Source organism: Aedes albopictus, chromosome 2 (genome assembly GCF_035046485.1).
Source record: "Aedes albopictus strain Foshan chromosome 2, AalbF5, whole genome shotgun sequence".
Lineage (NCBI taxonomy): Eukaryota > Metazoa > Arthropoda > Insecta > Diptera > Culicidae > Aedes > Aedes albopictus.
In genome coordinates, this window is record NC_085137.1 from 488,014,043 (window position 1) to 488,036,933 (window position 22,891).

At 38.8% G+C, this 22,891-nt stretch overlaps 1 protein-coding gene across 1 annotated transcript in view; it reads left to right on the forward strand.

Annotated features, from left to right (window-relative positions):
* The window catches only part of LOC109623129 (fringe glycosyltransferase), a 193,130-nt gene that overhangs the window by 129,704 nt on the left and 40,535 nt on the right, over nucleotides 1–22,891 (forward strand). Inside the window, exon 4 of the mRNA XM_062854192.1 lies at nucleotides 10,335–10,437. Coding sequence (XP_062710176.1) covers nucleotides 10,335–10,437 — 103 coding nt within the window. The remainder of the gene's footprint in view (nucleotides 1–10,334; nucleotides 10,438–22,891) is intronic.

Genomic DNA, 22,891 nt, shown 5'->3' on the forward strand with positions numbered 1-22,891 from the left:
CTTTGCGACATTCAGGATCGTCCACACTGTTCTATAATGAAGTCCTTCAAATCTACAAGAATATATATTCCTTGTTGGGTATCTAAGTCACTACGACCAGTTGTTAGATCTATTGTGACAATCTATCAACAAGAATAACTTCATGTGTTTTGGCCATAAATAATTGTACTGCATAATCTGCTAGTGTTCATGAAGCTCTCAAATGTCATTTAGAGACACTATAGGGTTATTCCAGGTCAGCCAAACTACCTTGGAGTTCAGGACTTCAGGTCTACACTCGTAACAACAGCCATATCTGCTATAATGAGTAACGTTGCATATTTATCTGTGGTGACTGGACCAATCTGAAGTCTTCTTGTTTATTATAAACCTTCAGGACATTCAGGTTCGTCCAAACTGTTCTATAATGAAGTCCTTCAAATCTACAAGAATAACTTTATGTGTTTTCACCATAAATAATAGCATAACCTAATCTGCTGAGATCCGCGAAGCTCTTGAAATCTAAAATGTCATTTAGAGACACTGTGGGAATGTGCCAGGTCAGCCAAACTATCTTGGAGTTCAGAACTTCAGGAACACACTTGTACACTTGTAACATCAGCTTTATCTTACATACTGAGTAACGTTTCTAACCTGTAGTCTACTATATATTATATTGAACCTTCGAGACATTGAGAGTCGTCCAAATTATCAGGAAGTTCAGCTCTTGATAGTAATAGTAGTTGTTCTCACAATAAACTTTAAACTGTAATCTGTTAACGCCCCGGCATATCATGAGTCATTTCAAGATAGTTTTGAGATATTCCAGATCAACAACACTACTCTGGAGACCATAGCTTCAGGTCCACACTTGTGATAATAGCTTTTGCCACTACGTTAAGTAGTGTTACATAATCCACTGTATCTACCAAAGAAGTTAGAGGATCAATAAGCATTGTTATATATTTTTGGGATATTATGAAGCTTAGTTGATAAATGCAAAGACTGTGACATGAGGCGATTTAGATAGTAATGTTACACTTTTGTTTTGATCGTTTAGCTACGTCGTAAGCTCTGGTTGTATTCTGTGAGCTCCAGTAAGTATGCATTGCCAGAACAGAAACTTCAATTGCTATAGAAGCTAGATATTAAACATCATTATAGCTTGGATGGCCCCGACTGATCTTATGATATACATTGAACATTCAGAAGATTTATTGGACAATGGACATGATAGATTACAAATCGTAACTTTGCATAATGAAAGAAGTTACCGTTACACCCGTAGACTTTGGGATCTAAACTCAAGAGCAGTTTAGATGACCTACGATATATCGACTGATCTGATACTGTCTATTGAATTTTCAGAAGACTTACTGGACATGACAAATTACAAATCGTAGCTTTGTATAATGAAAGAAGTTACCATTGCGCCCGTAGGCTTTAGGATCTAAACTCAAGAACAGTTGGGATGACCGAGAATATCCCGACTGATCTTATAGTGTCTATTAAACTTTTAGAAGACTTACTGGATTTGATAGATTACAAATCGTAGCTTTATATAATGAAAGAAGTTACCGTTACACCCGTAGACTTTAGGATCTAAACTCAAGAACAATTTGGATGACCTAGGATATCCAAAAAAAACCTAATTAATCCACCTAGCGGTGATGGCGCCTTTCTCGTGCCTTCGAAAACACATTTCAACACAACTCAAGTGACATGTTGATGGATATTGCACTTTCATACATTTAACAGAAATCCATTTCATGGCATCAGAGACCATATCGTTTATCCGTTTTTTTTTTTTTTTTGAGCCGCAATTTTGAATTTTGAGCCGCCGTTTAGGATTAAAGTCCGGCAGCTTGGAAATTCTGGTCGCTATTTTTAGGCTCTAGACTTCTTCCCCATACAAGATACACCCATATTGTACGGTTTTAGAGCCCAAAACTCCATTAAACAGAAGTCATTTTAAGTTTTGAGCTGCCATCTTGGATTGTAGACCACCATCTTGGATACTCTGTTTGTCATTTTTGGAGTCCAGATTTCTTCCCCACCATTGCATGGCTTCAAGTCCTGAAACTCCATTAAACAGTCGCCATCTTGAATTTTGAGACGCGATCTCGGATATTTTGGTCGCCATCTAGGATATTTTAATCGTCATTTTTGGCTTCACACATCTTTCCAATACCAAATATTGCATGGTCTGAAACTCCTTTAAACAGCCGCCATCTTGAATATTAGGATGCCATCTTAAATTTTGGACCGATATCGTGGAATTTCTGGTCTCCAGTTTTCATTTTCGCATAAAATTCGTAAACCATGCTAAAGGTTACAAAAATCGCCGCAGTTTGATAAGTCGCATAATAAGGCTTGGTTCAGTTTTATATACGGCCAGTTCCACCGGTGCTGGTCTGAATCACTGAAATGGCCATAACTCCGAAACGCCTCGACCGATCCGTATCATTTTTAATAGCAATACACAATAGACTGGATCAACAAAGTCAATTTTTTGGAACACAGCTTTTTCAATTCCTTTTGGCGTCCAAAACAACAGTGCAAAATTTGGGAGCGATTGGTTGCGTTCCCGTATTCCGCATTGCGATTGAAATTTGTATGGAATTTAGTCTAATCTAATCTAATCTAATACAAACGCAGCCAGTACGAGAAAGCATCCTGGAAAGTAATCAGGTTAGATTAGGCCCAATTACTTTTCTTGTCAATATTGAGGCTTGCAGCATATCGAAGATATGATGCAAACGTCAAAGCGGCCAGGCCTACTGCGTTGTATTTGACGCAAAGATGATTCTTCGAATTGTCTCGAGTTTAAACGATTGTTTTCCTTCGAAGTAATTCTAGAATCTACAGGGGAGGAGGGATGCGTGGACATACCGTACCAAACGCTCCACATGAAATTTGTATGGAATTTAGTAAGGAAAAACGTGTTTTTTTTGCATTTTTCTCCTAAATTGAATTTTTTTTGTCTTATTCAATCCAACTAATGACGTTGAAGTATAGCCTAGGACATGCTGAAAAACTTTGCCGAAGACCGCAAAGTAATCCGACACTTGTAAAAAAAGTTATTACGTGTAGATTGCCCAGTGGTGCTTAACATTTAACATGTAAAGGAATAACATCCATAAAATCTCAACTTTTGGCCTAAGTTACCGAAAAAATAACTTTTTTCACAAGCGTCGGATCACTTTGCGGTCTTCTACAAAGTTTTTCGGCATATTCTAGGCTATACTTTAACGCCATTAGTTACACGGTGTTAGACAAAAGAATTCAAATTGTGAATAAAATGCAAAAAAAGTACGTTTTCCCATATTAAATTCCATACAAATTTCAATCGCCATGCGGAATACGGGGACGCAACCAATCGCTACCAAATTTTGCACAGTTGCTTTGGACGCTAATACAGATTGAAAAAGCAACGCTTTTTTAGCTCCATACAATGTTGACCCACTCTAATACACACATACAGACATCATCTCAATTCGTCGAACTGAGTTGATTGGTATATGTGACTTGACCCTCCGAGCCTTCTATCGGCCTACACTTCAGTGTAGGAGAACGGCAAAATTATACTTCCGAGCTTAATTGCTTTAGAAAACTAAGTTATTAAACTAACTCAATAGATTAAAAGATCTTTTTGGAAAGAAAATTTATTAAACCTACGAATGAGGGTTAAAAAGCTGCGATAAGTTTGACCATTTTCAAGTAATAGCCAGTTTGAGGTAGCAAAGTAAAAAACATCATCTTCTTCTTTTCGGCTCGACGTTCGACGGGAATCGAACCCGCCGTCTCCGGATTGGCGATCCATAGCCTTATCCATTAGCCTAACTGGAGACCCCTCTATCACTCCTTAAAAAGTTTGCATCCACCCATCGGGACCCCCGGAACCGGTTCCGGAACACTACCGGTTCAGATATGGTTTGATACTGTTTTTCTGCTTACCGTTCATCAGGTTATTGAAAACGCCGCTGTTTGATGTGTCGCATGAATAAGTTATGGTAAATTTTATATTTGGCCACTTCAGGCGGAACACCCAGAACCGGTTCCGGAACACTACCGGTTCAGATACGGTCTGAGACTGTTTTCATGCTAACCGTTCATCAGGTTATTGAAAATGCCGCTGTTTGATGTGTCGCATGCATGGGTTTGGTTATCTTTTATATTTGGCCACTTCCGGCGGGACATCCGGAATCGGTTCCGGAACACTACCGGTTCAGATATGGTCTGAAACTATTTTCCTGCTTACCGTTCATCAGGTTATTGAAAACGCCGCTGTTTGATGTGTCGCATGAATGAGTTATGTTAAATTTTATATTTGGCCACTTCAGGCGGAACACCCAGAACCGGTTCCGGAACACTACCGTTTCAGATATGGTCTGAGGCTGTTTTCATGCTAACCGTTCATCAGGTTATTGAAAATGCCGCTGTTTGATGTGTCGCATGCATGGGTTTGGTTCTCTTTTATATTTGGCCTCTTCCGGCGGGGCATCCGGAACCGGTTCCGGAACACTACCGGTTTTGATATGATCTGAGACTATTTTCCTGCTAACCGTTCATCAGATGATCGAAAATGCCGCGGTTTGATATGTCGAATGCTTGGGTTTGTTGCATTTTCATGTCTGGCCCCTTCCAGAGGTACCGGTCCGGAACACCTAAATGGCCATAACTCCGGAACGGCTGGACCGATCTGAACCATTTTCAATAGGAAACAATGGGACTGTATGCCGCGTCGAATGAACCATCGGTCATTAAAATCGGTTGAGGTTTACTGCCAAAAAGTGATGTGAGTTTTTTGTACACACACATACACACATACACTGGGAAAAAAATCTTCATTCCTTCTATGTGTCCGGGACATGGATTTTTGCAATGGGGGTAAACAAATGTTTTCCATTAGTGCGACTCATACTTTTTATGAGGCACCATACAGCAGCGGCTCATACAATTTAGAGCACATGCTATTCATGTGCTAATTTGCCTGCGTAATCGGGTATTGGTTGCATATACTTTGGATGTGGTTTGGCACATGGATATTTGCCATTAAGTATGAGGCAATTTTCCTGAGTGTACACACACACACACACACACACACACACACACACACACACACACACACACACACACACACACACACACACACACACACACACACACACACACACACACACACACACACACACACACACACACACACACACACATCACCTCAATTCGTCGAGCTGAGTCGATTGGTATATGAGACTCGACCCTCCGGGCCTTCTATAAAAAAGTCATTTTTGGAGTGAACTTATAGCCTTTCCAGTACACTTAGTGTACGAGAAAGGCAAAAAAACAACTATTTACTCTAGCAACACACTTTAAGAAGAAAAAAGAAATGTAAACATGGTTGAAACCGATCGTTTGACTCAAAGTAACTGATCGTTTATACTTCAAATTTGATCGTTTCCATAAATTACAGAACATCTCAAACTCCTGGATTGTTTCGGGTTTGAAATTAACCCTCTATCTACACACTTAGAAAAAATCACCGAAATCTCAACCGTTTGTTGTTTGTTTTACAGGAAAAATTCGGTAAAGCTTGCAACTTTTACCGAACTTCGTTAGAGTTTGACAGATAAATGATAAAATTTCACCGAACGTTGGTATTTTTTACAGAATCTCGTCAAAAACCCGTTCCCGAACGCTCAGCAGTTGAGATTTCGGTAAGAAATACCGAACGCGACTAGCTGTGTACCCGTAACTTTAGAGATCGCAAGTAAAATATAAAAATTTTGCGTAATTAGCTTCACCAGCAGAACAGCACACCACACTAAAAAGAGTAGCTGCAATTAGGTGACTTACATAAACAATTCATAACGGCCTGTTCGGCCCGTTTGCAATCAACGATCGCGCGGACCCATAAATGTCACTTTTTACACCGACAACGGACCGCTGCTAGTCCAACCAGAGATCGTAATTTTGTTTACATTTTTTTCTGGAGGAGAGGGAACCCGCAGCAATTCACCAGAAGAACAACAAAAATCAACCGCCGCGCAAGGCATGACAGCCGTAAATCATTACTGCTTGGGACCCCTCGCCGTCGGGGGTCCTCCAGCGGTGAGCTATTCCGAACATTTGCGCGATTCGTCTATAACTCGACCTAGCCTGGATAGCTTAGAAACTCACGCAACGCGCGTAGCTCGGAAAGTTAAGCGCGGAAGCGTAAAATTCCACCATAAAATTCAATCAAGAGTTGGAAGGTCTGGAATTGGGCCTCTCTCTCGCTGTTGGGCTGGATGACTGGAATATTTTTCCCGGAGGGCTGAGGCTTGGTTTGCTTTTTTGTTTTCTCATTCCGTGCATGTGGAACACTACAAGTCATCATAAGCAATGAGGCAGGGTAAAAGTCGATCAAAATTGAAGCGTGTGTTCCGAAAAACGATACAATTTGACATTTAAACGATAAATGTTTATCGTTTAGAGTGCAAATGGTAAGAAACGATCAAAAAGTTTTTCATTTAATTCTAACCTAGAAAAAGTGTTAATCTAACATACTTTTATATATCAAATGTTAAATATTATCGTTAAGATGTCAATATATATCGTTTTGTTGACACAATGTCAGCTGTCCCAAAGCTGTGTAATCAAAGTCCTAATGCTGCAAGTGGTAATACTGGTTTTTGAACACTCTTACCGTTATGATCGTAAATTTGATCGTCCAAGTATCAAGTTTTACTCTTACAACGACTTAAAATCATCTTGAATGGTGTAATCAACAGTATCCATCGACAGACAGATCGAATTTTCGATTCTCATTTCATATTCAACCTGCAACGCATTGACCATCAAATCTCGATGAAAACAACCGCCCCGATCGTTTCGTTGCGATGAATGTCTTATTATATCGCGTATAACTTAAAATGTCGTAAAATATTAATGAATAGCGATCGCGCGGAATAGATTAATAATTTGTCGCTGCCGATCGCCATTATTGAATTTGCTGCGTTGTCGCGCTCGCAGTCGTAAAACAACGCAAAAGGCCCCAAGAGGTGATCGATAAACGATGATCGATCCGCCTTTTGGGTTACTCACTAATGAGGTGACAATTTATTCGATGGACGATCGTCCGTACGCAAAAAGCTTTTACCTTCGTGCTGCCTGCCATCATTAATTATTTCGGTTGGTTTTCCAATTCCGAGTTCCTAGAATCACTTCGATTTCGGAGTTAGTGCGAAGTCTGCGGCGACATTTTTCGCTTATCTAGCCCCTTTCGTAACCGCAGCTAGAGAGATGGGCTTCGGAGATTCCACTCGCATTAATTCGAAAACTCCATAAAACACGGCATTCACGGACGGAATCGATGGGAACGTTCCGCGCCTCTTTGTTTTATGGTAATCAGAGATAGACACACATCGAACATTCGCCAAAAAAATCTGGGTGTTAATTGGCCACTTGGCTATTCAAACGACGATGAAGACTACGACGACGCGGCGTCTTCTTCGGCCGCTATGATTCTTCATCGGTCAAAAGTTCGTCACCGATTTGGGAAAAGGCACATGACGATGACGAAACTCACCCTCGAATTTTGCGCTTGTTTCATTATGCAAAATACATGCAGCACGCAGTGTGGGCGTTGTCGTCGTTTGCCGAAGAAATATGTTTATCGGCTGGTTTTGCATGGACGTGGCCGCCGGCCTTTGTTGATCGTCCGTCGCAAAACAAACACGAGCACGAGCGGTCGTAAATTTCGCTCTAGACGAAGCGTGTAGACCGCCGAAGACCGCGGAGGCAGCTTTGACAACAAGGGCTATTAGTTTGATTGCGTTTTAATAACTCAATGGGTACTAGATCGATTGAATAGAACAGATTTGACAGATAATCGATGAGATTTTTTTTCTTTTTTTTTAGTTTTTATTAACGTGTGTTTTAACTTAAATGCTAATTCTACACTCTAATCGATAAGAATTGATCGATCTTCTATCAGATGACATGATCCAAACGGCCAAACTTCATATATATTGAAGGTTGCCACCCAATTTGATTCAGCAGGGCATGTCCTTATTTTGGACTTTTTTGTTCAAATTTTCTCAACAAATCCGAATTTACTAGTTTTTATGAAAATACATAAAATAACCTGATTTTATATGATGACAATGAGCTTATCTTTTACAAAGTTACCATTTTGTATGCATGATTTATCAACGATCAGTTTATCCACACGCATTCAGTTCCTGAATGAACTGCAGACGAGTATAACTCATTTGACGTTTGAGCGGTGCCGTATTTATCAAGCATACGAGCGCTAATGGTCGTCAGAATTTTGCTCACTTTCTGGTGGGGATTAAACTAGCTTACGTCTGGCCTGTGTCGTTTGACAATTGATCGATATGATTGATGATCGATCTTATCGATGAGCTGTCAAACGATACAAGCAAACTGTCGGTTGATCCCTACCAGAAAGTGATCAAATTTCTGGCGGCCGTTAGCGCTCGTAAAATGCTGGATAGACGAGTGTACCGATGAACTGAATTCATCGCGGTCCGATAATTTTGACACAAGAGCGGGGCCAATTGTTAAATTCTGATTGGAAATCGTTCACTTCTGATTGGAAGCGGCCCCGCTCTAGTGTCAAAATTCTCGGACCGCGATGAATTCAGTTCATCGGTGCACTCGTCTATAGGCTAATGGTATTATCCACCAGTGAACTGCATTCACTCGGTCCGATAATTTTGATACTAGAGCGGGGCCATATTCAATCAGAAAGTTGAGATTCTGATTGGAAACGGCCCCACTGTAGTTTCAAAATTCTCGTACCGAGTGAATTTGGCTCACCGCTGGATAGGTCCATGGAACTGGTTTCACCTTGCGCGAAAAAGGATGAACCAATTGACACTTTTGAATTTTTGATATATAGAATCTACTTTTTCTCTACGTTAAATTAATCCACATCCATCCAATTTCCTGGCTTATGGAGAATGAACTCGTTTCCATGGCCACCAACATAAAATGGTGCGAATCAAAAGTCAAACGGGTGAACACGTGGCGTTGTAGACAAATAATTTGACACCACTGAAGCAGTGCTGTGGTCACAGTAAATTACCTCCTTTCCCGGACCACCTAGCACCATTTAAATCACAAACAAGTCAACGCGTGCGAGGCCCATGGACCTTTGCACGAGTTCACTAATAAGACGTTTGAGCGGTGCCGTGTTTACTACGCAAAAGGAACTCTTTTCCATGGCCACCTATTATCTAGCGAACAAGTTCATAAGCCCATTGGAGTGAACTGATGCACGTGTTCATCCGTTTGACTTTTGAGCAGTGTTGTGTTATCCTGGTGGCCTTGGAAACTAGTTTATTTTGCGTGAACACGGCAGACGAAGTGTTCACTTTGTGTAAATGGACTTTTCGATTGGTGAACTGAATTCACTCGATCTGAGAATTTTGACACTAGAGCGAGATGAATTCCAATAAAAATTGGTAGATTCTGATTGGAAACGGTTCCGCTCTAGTGTCAAAATTCTCAAACCGAGTGAATTTGGTTCACGGTTGTTTTTACGTGTAATCAAACCTGCGGTAAACGTCAATCGTGAACATTAATCTTCAGCTTTAACACTGGAGTTCATTAATGACACCATCTTGCATAGATGAATTCAAAAATACATTTCAAGTGGTTTTTAACACGCTGAAGTACAATGTTATTCTGGTTCAGCTCACTTTTTCTCATGTAACTAATCAATTTCATTCAATCACCATATTTTTTTATTTTACTTTTCATCGTAAACAAACTTCCAAATCACAGTCCCCTACAATAACATTAAAAAATCATAACTATAATGACTACCGCTCGCATTGCATGTCTTCCGCTCATGAAATTGAAAATCTGACCTCAATGCTCGTCGTCTAGCTACTGCTTCATTTCCCGATTCGAAAGAACAAGCCCAAAATACCGCCATAAATGTCGGAATAATTTACCGAATAAACTACGGTGCTTCTGTCCCTCTGTCTCGTCTTCCTATACTAGTCTGACCTCTGGAAGCCGCAGCGGTGCCCACTCTCATCAGATTCACAGCTTTTACTACACCGCTAATTAACCGTCGCCCTCTTTCTGCGACGGTTTTTGTTCCCCTCCCAAAAACCAATCCCAATCCACTTGGGTCCAATTCACTCTCGTTCTTATCCCGGCGCGGAACGAAGCGGAACGGTCCGATTCAAATATGAAAATATTTCCAAAACATTTTGATTAGCTCCGTTCTGTGGTGTTTCCCTGGATTTTCGTTTGGACTGCCGAAAATTGGAACCAGCAAAAAAAAATAAATATGCATCCATTCTTACATATTTTTGATGTTTTTTCTCTTTCAGATGGGCACATGGTCAACACCAACTGTTCGCAAGGACACTTCAGGAAGGCGCTCTGCTGCAAGATGGGAAAGGAGTTCGAGTTCTTTCTCGACAGTGCCAAAAAGTAAGTGAAATCTGGATCGAACAAGTTTCTGATTCTCAAAAACAATTTTGAAATGATTACATTTTTTTATATTTTTTCCATTCCAACGATAATTTACTTCGAAATGATAAAAAAAAAACAAATAAAAACGTGAGATTGTTACACGCACTATCGAATATAAACCTGTCGAAGTACAAATCGTACATTACCAAATACAACGAGCCAAATATGCCAGATGAACATGGTCATTGGTGAGCTAGTTTCATGATATTTGTCTTTTTGCAAAAATAAAAATTGGAATATAATAACAGTACTTACAAGCCTATCACGTTTAAAAAGAATCCTTGTCTATCTTGGTGATTCTTTTTCTAATGTATTGCTTACTTGTTTATTTTTTTTTCTGCTATTTTTTTTTTGGCATTTTCATCCTTTAATGAGTAGTCAAAACGAATTTCGTTTCTACTGTTTTTTGTTACCGTGTATATTTACCCTTTTTATATTTTTTCCTATTTTATTCATTTTTTTATTCATTTTTTTTTTCAACAAATGTATGTTTTATTTTCATCAACGGTACATTTATTTTTTATTTACTTTTTAACAAGTTTAAACTAAAATTTGTAGTCTTGTAGCTAAAAGGCTACGCAAAGATAACGTAAAAACATCAATTTGAAAGTATTCAATAGATTGTGTCCAACCCTAACATATCTGATTATTCTGATTTCGAAAGGAGCCCCAATCAAAGTTCATACCAAACAAAAAACCAATCAAATCTCTGTAGATTGCCCGATCGCATTTTTCAGGTGTCAAATTTAGCCGCACCACAATATGGTCTTGTGTTCGACCATTGCCACCACGCCACGCCTAGACGCCCTACCCCCCAACCAACAAACGCAACGCACGGGCGATCCGCTCCAATCCGATCAATCTCACACAGTTCGATAAATCTCCGCAAGCAATTGATTGCATGCGGAAAAAGTTTTCCTTTCTTGGGCGAACACGATCGCCGCAACGACAACAACAACAACCTCGGCCGGCGAGTCATGTTCGGCTTGTGTTTACATTCCGCTTGAACTTATCAATAGACCAAAATCTCTTCGGTACGCTTGGGGTCCGATTGATCCAAAGACCGATGGGGTGAGTGGTCACAGGCAGCCCCAGCTCTATTTGGTTGAACTCAAATCGATCGCACGGTTTGCTTGTAGCGTGATCGTTGTTCGATGACAACTTATAGGCGTGCGTCCGTCGTGACCCTGCGTGAAAACGAAAGCGATGGGTGTCCCAAATAGTGAATGATTCCGATTCATGGTATGTTTCATTGAGCTTATTAATTTTAAACAACAACAAGCTGTATTGTAGTCTCAATATAGCTTGTTGTAGTTTTATGATTTTAAAAAGCACATTCACATTATTGACGTTAAAGAAAATGATTTGTCATCGATTGTTAAACTAACCATTTGTAGTATAGTTAAAATTTAAAAAAAAATCTATCATCAACATGATACAAGGTATACTTGGTTCAGGTTATATGTAATGATAACATGAATTATTTAGAAATGATTACCTATACCATAACTGCAAATCTTATGCTATTTCTATGTCATATGCCAACGTGATACAGCGAATGATTCTATAGATTTCAAAACCATCCGTGATATGGTACATGTTTTACCGTACTCTGTCAAAAGTTATGATACAGTTTATTGTAGTTTTCTGATTGTAAACAACAGATCAATTTATTGTTTACGCAAAAGTGATTCTATTCTGAACAAATTTCCATCGTTTGCATAACAAACTATTTGGATTATCGTCAAAATTATAAGAAAATGGTACACGATATTGTCATAACAGTACAGTGCATCGTTTTCAATTACATTTTATGATCCCATCTTCTGTTTCTTTTTGGCGTAACGTCTCCACTTTAATGAAGCCTGCTTCTCAGCGTGTTCTATGTGCACTTCCACAGTTTTAACTAAGAGTTTCCTCTGTCAATTTCGTGTAGTAGGCACGAAGAAATCTATGCCCATGGAAATCAAGGAAATTCCTTTTACGAAAAGCTCCTGAACCGACCGGGAATCAAATCCATAACTCCCAGCATGGCAATGCTGGATACTCACGCCTTTACAGCTGTGGATTTATAGGCCCTTAAGAATACTCTAAACATAACAATCTGTATCAAAACAGTGGCACTGAGATACCATATCTCGTGACGATCGTCATTTTTTTTACATTTTTCTTTTTTTTACAATTTTTAATGTTATCTCATTAAAGTGTTACATATTCAGACTACCATACTATACCCTGATAAGTAGTATCGTTTTCCCTCGGCAGTGTAAATAAAACTCCAAATAACAAAGGATATATAACACAGTTGCGAATTATCGCAATTTTCCATTTGATGAGCATTGTGGAAGAGTCTGGGTCAATCCTACCAGCAGAGTTTGGAATTCGATCATGGGTACGATTGATGTTCATCTGCCGGGCACATGATTCAACAACCAGCATGTTCTTTCATCGAATAATCGTCATTAACCGATAGCTACCCAGCGTCCTATTTATAGGACAGGGCTTTTGAAGTGAATATCTTGAGAATTGCAAAATATTGCAGCATATTGTCTTCGAAGAAGTCGTTCAGCAGATCCATACTTTATACATGGTGAACAATTAGCTTCAGATTTGACTCCACCAGGTGGCGCAAACTTTGCTACAAAGATAACATATACTCGCCATTTACGAACCCAATTTAAAATATGGCATGCATTTAATGGCCATGGTTTGAAATTTGAAGTTAATTGATCTCTAGTTGGAAATCATCTTACTAGATGATGCTGTAGTAAATTTAATTTAATTTGATAATATCTCAGCCCAAACAGATTCAAGTTTAGTGGCATCTGCAAATGTGTTTATCTTACCAAACTTAGCCCGATGCTGTAATTATTAGTAAAAAAAAAGCCTTCAAACAGGTGGTACTGGGGTGAAAAAACTACTGTTGCTAATATCTCGATTTAATAAAGAAATTATGATTTGAAAATATGCTGCCATTCATTAGATAATTCTCCGTGGATTTCTCCTAGGAATTCTACCTGACTTTATTTTGTAATTCCTCCCGAGAATCCTGTAAAGATGCATTTCAGGATATCTTCGGAAATTTCACTCAGGATTCTTCCTGGAATCCTTTCAAGTACTCTTTTTAGGATTCTTCCAGAATTTTTATTTTTTGGGAGTCTTTCAGAGGTTTCTCCCAGTATTCTAAAAAGGAGTTCTCCCATGATTTTTCAAAAAATCCATTAGAATTGTTTCAGTTATTTCTCCCGTGATTTCTTTCGAGATTCTGGCTGGGCTTCCACCAGGGATACCTTCATCGATTTATCACGGGATTCCTTTAGGGATTTCGCCCAGGATATCTTTAAAAATGCCTCCTTGGTTTCCATCAGGGATTTCTTTAGAGTATCCTCCAAGCAAATCTTCATTGATTTCTCCTGGGATTCTTTCGAAAAAATCCACTGGCATTTTCCCGGGACACCTTTTTTGGAATTCTTTCCGGTACTCCTCTAGAGATTCAATTAGAGATTTCTCCTGGAATTTTTCAATAAATAATTTAGGAATTTTTACCAAAACTCGGTCACGTTTGATACTTCCAGTGAGTTATTCACTCTTTGAAGGACACTGTGTGGGCTCGGAGTCAGTTTGGCTTTCTATCCCGCTGAATCGTTACCTGTTTTGTGGCTTAGTTGGTTAATGCGCCGGTGTAGGAAATACAGAGTCAAAGGTCCGAATCCCACTAGAACGCGATTTTTATTTTCTTCATTTTATCTCTCCATTTACCAGTTAATCAACATTTTGTGTCTTCTGACTTTCAACCGTTTTCCAGCAGGACGCTATACACCGAACCGGACTAGCATGCAACGTGCAGTGGCACAGTCGAAAACTTTTCCTGGCAGTTGCGGCGGGAGTCAAACCCATGCTTCTCAACACGATGCGACTAAATGCGTTGTGACACTAAAGGGTGATACGGTCAAAATTTGGTCACACAATTTTTTTCATAACTGTATACTGCGTACACCAAAACAGCTAATTTTTGGACCAGTAATGCTACATTATATGTAGCTTATACCATAAAATTTTCATCAAAATCGATTAAGTATTGATTGATATATAGATAAAACCATCGACCTACCTTTTTAAAATTTTGTACAAAGGCGCTCCATAGTAAATTTTCGGAAATTTAAGATCAGTAAAGCACAATTTTGATTATAGAACTACCAATACTGCTCCGATTTTTATCAAAATTTTACAGTGTAATACTATTATGAAAATATGTTCTTAGTAAAATTTTGAGCCATTTTGTATGAATACTTTCAAAGTTGTAACAGTTTGAATATGAAAAAAACTGACCGGGTGCCACTTAAGCAAATATAACTTTGTAACGGCTGGATCAAATTGAATGAAATTTTTGCACACTATTTTGATATGCATACTTAACATACAGAAAAATTTTCATTGAAATCGGTTAAGTATCTCTGGCTCTATAAATAAAACAGTAATAATGGGTTCTTATTTGTGCACAAAATTGTAAAATTGCAGATCTCAGGGTTCAACAATATTTCCGCAAATACAAGACCGATTTGGATGAAAATTTTATGGTACAAGCTACATATAATGTACCATTACTGATCCAAAAATCAGCTGTTTTGGTGTACGCAGTCTAAAGTTATGAAAAAAATTGTGTGATCAAAATTTGACTTGACTTGACAAAATTTGACAAAATTTGACCACCTAAACAAATATAACTTTGAAACGGCTGGATCAAATTGAATTAAATTTTTACACAACACTGTGATATGTATACTTTACATACATAAATTTTTTTTATTGAAATTGGTTCAGTATTTCTGGCTCTATAAATAAATGAGTCAAAATGTGTTCTTATTTTTTAATCCTCTTTGAACAAAATTTTAAAATTGCAGTTTTCAGGATTCACAATATCTCCGCAAATACTAAACCGATTTTGATGAAAATTTTATGGTATAAGCTACATATAATGTACCATCACTGGTCCAAAAATCAGCTGTTTTAGTGTACGCAGTCTCAAGTTATGAAACAAATTGTGTGACCAAATTTTGACCGTATCACCCTTTAACCGCACGACCACGAACCCACAGTACAATTCGAGATTCCTTCATGGATTTCACACGGAATTTGTTAATGGATTGTCGACAGGATTTATTTGGAAATTTCTCTTGGTTTGCGTCAATAATTCCTCCACGGATTCCTTTAGAGATTCCTCATGGGATTTCATCATTCTCCAGAGACTCTTTTACGGATTTCTTCCGGCTTTTTTTTTCCTAAGATTGCTTCAGCGATTTCCTCCGGAATTCCTATCGGATTTTTTCCTGGCACTCCTCCATTGATCTTTCCCGGATTTTTGCTGGATCTCCTTGATTCTGACGAGGATTACTCCAGGAATTATTTTTGGAATTGCGGTAAAAACTCCTCCAGAGTTTGCTTCACTGATTTCTCCCAGAATTCCTTTAGGGATTCCTCCTGGATTTTTAAGGAAATTCTTGCGGAATTCATTCAGTGATATTTTTGAGTACTCAATCAGGGATTCTCCTCTTGATTTCTTCTACAAAATTTTCCAGCATTCCATCAGTAATTTCCACCGGAATACCTTCTAGGATTCTATCACAGACAGGATTATTCCGGGATTCCTTCGACAGTTCCTTCCAGGATTCCTTCTTCGATTTTCCACAGACTTTCTGTAGAGATTCCTTCTGATATTTATTGGGGAATTCTTTCAAGGGTTCTTCCCGGGATTCCTTCGAAGATATCTTCCGGGATCCCTTCTGAGATTCCCGGGATTCCTTCCGACGACCCTCCAGGTATTCCTCCCGAGATTCATCCGGATATGCCTTCGGGGATTCCTCCTGGATTCTTTCAGGATTTTCTCTTGAAAATTCTCTCATAATACCTTCATTGATTTCTCCCGGGTTTCCTTTTGGGGTTTATCCTGGTATTCCTTGGAAATCCCTCCTGAGATGCTTTCAATTATTCCTCCTTGGAACCTTATTAGGGATGCTCAGGAGGGCTTTCTTCTGGGACTCCTTCCGGAATTTCTCTTGGCATTCTTTCAGGAATTCTTTCCGGAACTTCTTGAAGGATTTCTGCTGAGACTCCTTCATCGAATATTTTGAGGATTTTATCCGGGTTACCTCAAGGCATTTTTCTCTTATGATTCCTGCATAAATTCTTTTTGGGATTCCTCCCGAGATTCTTTCAATAATTTCTTTTGGAATTCCTCCAGGTATCTTGCAGAAATCTCTCCCGGGATGCTTCCAGAGATTCATCCACGATATTCAAAGAGTCTCCTCTTGAGATTAGTGCAGGAATTACTCCAAGATTCGTTTGAAGGTTTCTTCGGAGATTGCTACTGACATTCTTTCAGAGATTGCTTCGGAATTCATTCTGGATTTTCCTTCTGGGATTTCTCCTGAGAATTCTTAATGCATTTATTCATCCTTTCTCCCAGCATTCTTCCGTTGAGTCCTTCCGGGATCCTTTCATCGATTCTACCCAAGTTTCCTTTAGGAATTCCTTTCAAGATTCTTACAGGGATCCTTTCGAGAATTCCCTCGGAATTCCTTTGGGGGTTCCTTTATTAATTCATTCATTGGGTTTGTGCTGGGATTCATTCCGATATTTTTTCGGATATTCTTCTTGCAGTGGCGATTCACTAACCTTTAATCTGCCTATTCAACAACTGTGAATTCTTGAATTTTCTGACCATGTTAGTACAGACAAACAGACGTAACACTCCAATAGTTCCCATCGTATACCGATTGAACGGTCTATTTAAAAAAATACTAGTTGGCCAACTGGCCATCCGTGGTGCTCGCATCGTTTTTGTTCTAGTTTGGCGTTTGCTCACTACCACCACCAAGTTGATGGTTGGCCAAACTCAGTTCTTATAACATTGGGCGAACATGTTTCCTATGATTTGAATCGAAAAATGTTCGAAGTGTTACGTCCGTATGTCTGTGATATTAGCTTGTATATGGTAGAATATTAGGAACATAGCTGTTTTTTCATCATATTTTTTTGCAATTGACTTCTTTTGCAGTGTTGAGATAATTCCATATTCTACATCTGTACGTCAAACTGAGCCGAAATCAAAATTTTCATGAATGTTGATGCCCGGGAGAAATCAATTTGAAGTTTGTGTGGGAGCGATTTGTCGGATCACCCCTCGTCGCATTTTGTACTGGACGGAGCTGTCAAACAGTTGCCCAGCTGTCAAAAGGTGTTTTCAATAAATCTCTTTGAAATTGGTTTTAGGCATCAAATTAAAGTTCAAAAAATCTGAATAAATCATAGTGGCTCAATAAAGGTACTCTTTCGTATAAAATCAAATAATAAGTACATTTTTCAAAATTAAAAAACCCAATTGTGAGGTAACGAGACTCCATTGTCTTCTTGTGATTCGTTCAAGGGGATTTCTCCTGGGTTCCTTCAGGGATTCTTTCAGAGATTTCGCCAGTAATTTCTTCATTGATTCTTCCTGGATTCCCTTTAGAGATTTTAGAAGAATATTTCAGGGAATCCTACCGAAAATCTATGGATGATTTTTCTAGGGTTTTACGATTCCGCCAGGGATTTCTTCATGGATACCGCTCGGGATATCTCACCGAATTCATCCTAGGTTTCCTTCCGGGACTTCTTCAGGGACTCCTAATGGGATTCTTTCAAGAATTACTCAAGGTTTCTTTCAGGGATTGCTCCCTGGATGCCTTCAAGTATTTGCTCCGGGATTCTTAGAGACTACTCCCGTGATTCCTTCCCGTGGGTTCTTCCAGATAATTTGTCCGGGATTCCTGCGAGGTTTACTCCATGTGCTGGAAGCTGGAGATTTTTCGATAGTCATTACACTTACAATGTGTTAACCATGGGAAAAATATGCTACAAGGGACTGAAGAAAGCTAAAAATTAGAAAACTACAACGTCATTTATGGACTTTCCGATCTCCTTCAATCGTTTAGAGTTGTCTTGTAACCATACGGATTAGATTGTAACGATGGTACATTTATACTGAGCTGAGGTCTCACTTGAAAAAATTATCAGATATTCAGGACATACATTGAAGAATGCTATTGGAACTAGATGATTGTTTGTAACATAATTCATTTGAAAATTTAAAATGTTTTTTGCATCTTTGTAACAATGTTTATTTTCATGTATAGGTTCAACTGGGAAGTTGACTTATTTCTTGGGGGATTTTGGCTATCAGTCAAAGAAAAGCGTTGATTTTCTTATCTCATCGCTAACGTTTTGATCCAGTTGTTGGGAACTTCTTCAGGGCCTGCGGTTTGATTGATAATTAGGAAGGTTTTTGACACTACATCTAGAGTGCGCTTACACGGAATGAATCAATTTGTCCGATCCGGTGTACATCTCACGATTGATTTCGCACTGCACAAATTTTACTGTGGAGTTAAAGCCGTCTGAGAAGTAGTTTTGGAAACACGGGATATTTGCATGGCTCATTTGAATTCTATTTAGCTTGTCGGCAGCAACATTGCCTACTTCCAACTCTAATCTTTTTGTGGACATTATTTGCTCGTAGATAGGTGTGGTTGCTGTTTATCTGCGGATGGGGATAAGTACTAGTACTATTCATCCATTCGGTGATGAAGGAATTTATGTTGTTAGAAATCATATTTGTAGAGTTACAATCAAGGATACAATTAATGATCAACAGGTTAACTTTATGTTTACACTAAAATAATTCTATCCCAAACAATTTTTCATCGTTTGCATAACAAACTATTTAGATTATCGTTAAAATTATAAGAAAATAGTATACTATATCGTCATTAAAGTACAGTGTATCGTTGATTTACAATTCCATTTTATGATTCCATCTTCTTTTACTTTTTGGCGTAACGTCTCCGCCTTAATAAAGCCTGCTTCTCAGCCTGCTTCTATCGCAATTTTCCATTTGATGAGCAAACATTGGAAGAGTCTGGGTTTATCCTACCAGCAGAGTTATGAATACGACCATGGGTATGATTGGTGTTCATCTGCCGGGTACATGATTCAACAACCAGCATGATTTATCGTGATTCATCTACCGGGTACACAATTCAGCAACTGGAGTCTTCTTTTACCGGATAATCGTCGTTAACGTGTGAAACATCACTTCAAATCACGCCTTTACCATCCATGTGACAGTGTGGCAGTATAGTTCCATGGCCCCGCTCTTGGTACTAGTGGCATTGAGTAGAGTTTTGTAAAAGTAAATCTCACAAGGAGCTAAAATTAATTGGAGTTCCAGCTGTTGCTTGTGCAATTCTAACTCGTTGCTCAATATAGCCGTCAATTGTAAATGAGAAATGGGCAAATTTTATCTTATTATAACACTTGTTTAAGACTGTACGGATTGTTCGTTTCTAACGATTGTGCGATATTTGCCAGAAAACCGTTCGCCAGAAAACCATTCGCCAGAATGACAAACGCCAGAAAACCATTTGCCAGAAAGTACCATTTGCCAGAATACTATTTGCCCGAAAGTACCATTTGCCAGAATGTACCAATCCCCAGAATTTAATATTAAATATTAAGTTCTGGGGATTGGTACATTCTGGCAAATGGTACTTTCGGGCAAATAGAAATTTTCTCCGTTTTCTAAGAATTAATTGAAACTAAATATGTGATTGTGAGAATTTGGTGGATATAATTCAGTCCATTTACATAAAAAAATGTCATAAGTTTCAATCGTTTACAATAATTCAATATTTTCACTGCTAGGATGATCTCTTGGTTTGTTCCGAGAAAGGACGACTAGGGCTAGAACAACGAAAACAACAGGAAATGATTCACCGGTAGTTCTTGAGCAAAGAGAAAATCGATGAAGAGAAATCGATCATAGCAGATACGCCTGTATGATACTAAGCGCGAGACTTCGATGTAACTAGGCTATAAGTGCATATGTCCACAAATATCTGGTATGGTCAAAATACTGCTGACCGAAGTCCATTAGGCCGAATGTTCAATAGGTAGAATGGTGATCACGAATCGCAATTCAGTGATTATGGAACAGGAATTGGAACGGTTTCTTAAATTTGTTCGGTTTTCCAATAATTAGCTGATACTTAAATAATATTAATATTGCCTTATTGTTTTACTGCAATCAACAATTTATGCATGAGCATGAGCATAGATGACCGCACAATTCGTAGTTGCTACTCCGTGATTGACCAGAGCAATCGAAATTGCACAAGGAACCAATGAATAGGGCTTGGGACTAGCTTACTATTCTCAATGTACACAGGTCGAGAGCTCTCAACTTTAATAAGGTCAATAACGGCGCCGGCCACGTCCTTACGGTCATCGAGGATGGAAGGGAATGTTAGTAAGCCAAACGTTGTTAAAAAGACCGCGAATCCCTGCATCTCCACGTTTGTCTCAGGAAGGATTTTTTTGTTAGTAGGGTAAGGTACATTGTCAGTCCGGGAGTCACCTATGGTTGGTGATATGATTTGACAATGGATCAATATACACAAACCGCCGTTAACAACCGATCACTTTTCGACGCAAAAACGAGCCAAAAAGAAAATTCTATCGCGCGTCTCCACTCCACTAGGGAGCAGAAACCTTTAGTCTATTCCACACAGAAATACACTGAACGCGACTCACTTGTCGGCGCCCGGATTTTTTCTCGACCGGCGAACCCGAAGTAACATTTTTCACTCTTTTGTGTAAATGCAAAAAATGAAAGAAAATATTTATTATCAACTAAAAGTGTATTGGAAACTAGCGCCGAAGGGAAGCGAAAAATTCGGAACCGACTCGAACCACGGCGCGCGCACACTCGTCCCGTCGTCGGAGCCCCGCAGAGAGATGAGGAAAAAAAAAATCGCAAAAATCTAGTAAAGCGAGCGCGCGAAACTTTGCTGCTGCCGAACTACCGCACACTACTGACTGCTTGGCGTCCCGTCGTCGGAGCCCCGCAGAGGGAAGAGAAAAAAAAATCGCAAAAATCTATCAAAGCGAGCGCGCGAAACTTCGCTGCTGCCGAACTACCGCACACTACTGACTGCTTGGCGTCCCGTCGTCGGAGCCCCGCAGAGGGAAGAGGAAAAAAAATCGCAAAAATCTAGCAAAGCGAGCGCGCGAAACTTTGCTGCTGCCGAACTACCGCACACTACTCAGTTTTACTGCAATCAACAATTTATGCCAAAAACTAGTCTTACGATGAAACTAGAAAGAACAGCCTATGTTCAAAAGAAGGCAAAATTCACTAGTTGAACATCAACGGTTTCGGTGCAAAAAACTATTTTTCTACAATGAAACTATTCTCTCTAGTTCAAATAGTGAATTTTTCCTTCTTCTGAACACAGGCTGTTCTTTCTAGTTTCATCTAGTCTAGTTTTTGGCATAAATTGTTGATTATATTAGAATCGTAAAGCAAAATTGATATTGCGGAACAAATAGTTAAATTATTGAAAAAAAATAACAGATCTTAAACCCGTATATTGTTCCTATATTTAAAAGAAGGAAAGATTCATGGGTAAAATTCAGTAGCTCTAACTTCAACAATTGTTTTGACAGCATAAAAGAAGAAAACGAAAAAAAAATATGGCCATTCGGCAAAATAACTTTTTGACTCAATGACATTCGACCCAATGGCCTTCAGCCGAATGCCCTTACACCATTGATAGTAAGATTCTATAACAGTAGCCGGAGCGCCATTAGATAAGCCCAAATATGTTAAGCTCACATGTTACAATCACCGTGATAAGGGAATATATTGGTTAGAAATGGCGCACATAAACTAAGAAGTTCATCTAGAAAGAACAGCAGATGATTAAAAGAAGGAATAAACTGCTGGAAATATTAGAATCAATTTCCTCAAGAACACGCTTTTTAGGCCATATATTCGGCCTAATGGTACATTCAAGCTTGTGATATTGGGGGTACTGGCTTTCGGGCAGTCACAGTCAGGCTAATGGTATAGGTAAAACCGTCACTTAAGCTATTATTTCTGTGTATTTTACTTGTTGCTTCTATAAGGTTTTTGTGTATGGTATTCGATTGACTTCAGTGTGTGATCAACAATTCCGGGTAATTTTGCTGTTTGGCACCAAAATTATTATTTAAAGTCATCATGTCATTTTTATTGTCAAAAATAAGCTTTAAAATTACTTTCAATTGAAAGAAGGGAATCTTTGAAAAATGTTAGTTAAGCAAAAAATTCCATATCAGTAAAAGCTGGAAAGAACATCCTACGTGTTGAAGAAAGGAAAATCCTTCTATTGATCAAATTCCATCAAAATAATATTTGATCAATTGGATCCACATCCTGATCAACTTGTCCACAAAACAAATTTGTGGAAATATTCTAGCTGTTGTTCGCAATAAAATATTAAATAACGTAAGAGATTTAATGTATTGTAAAGTTTGAAAGGTTTGAGTTCACATC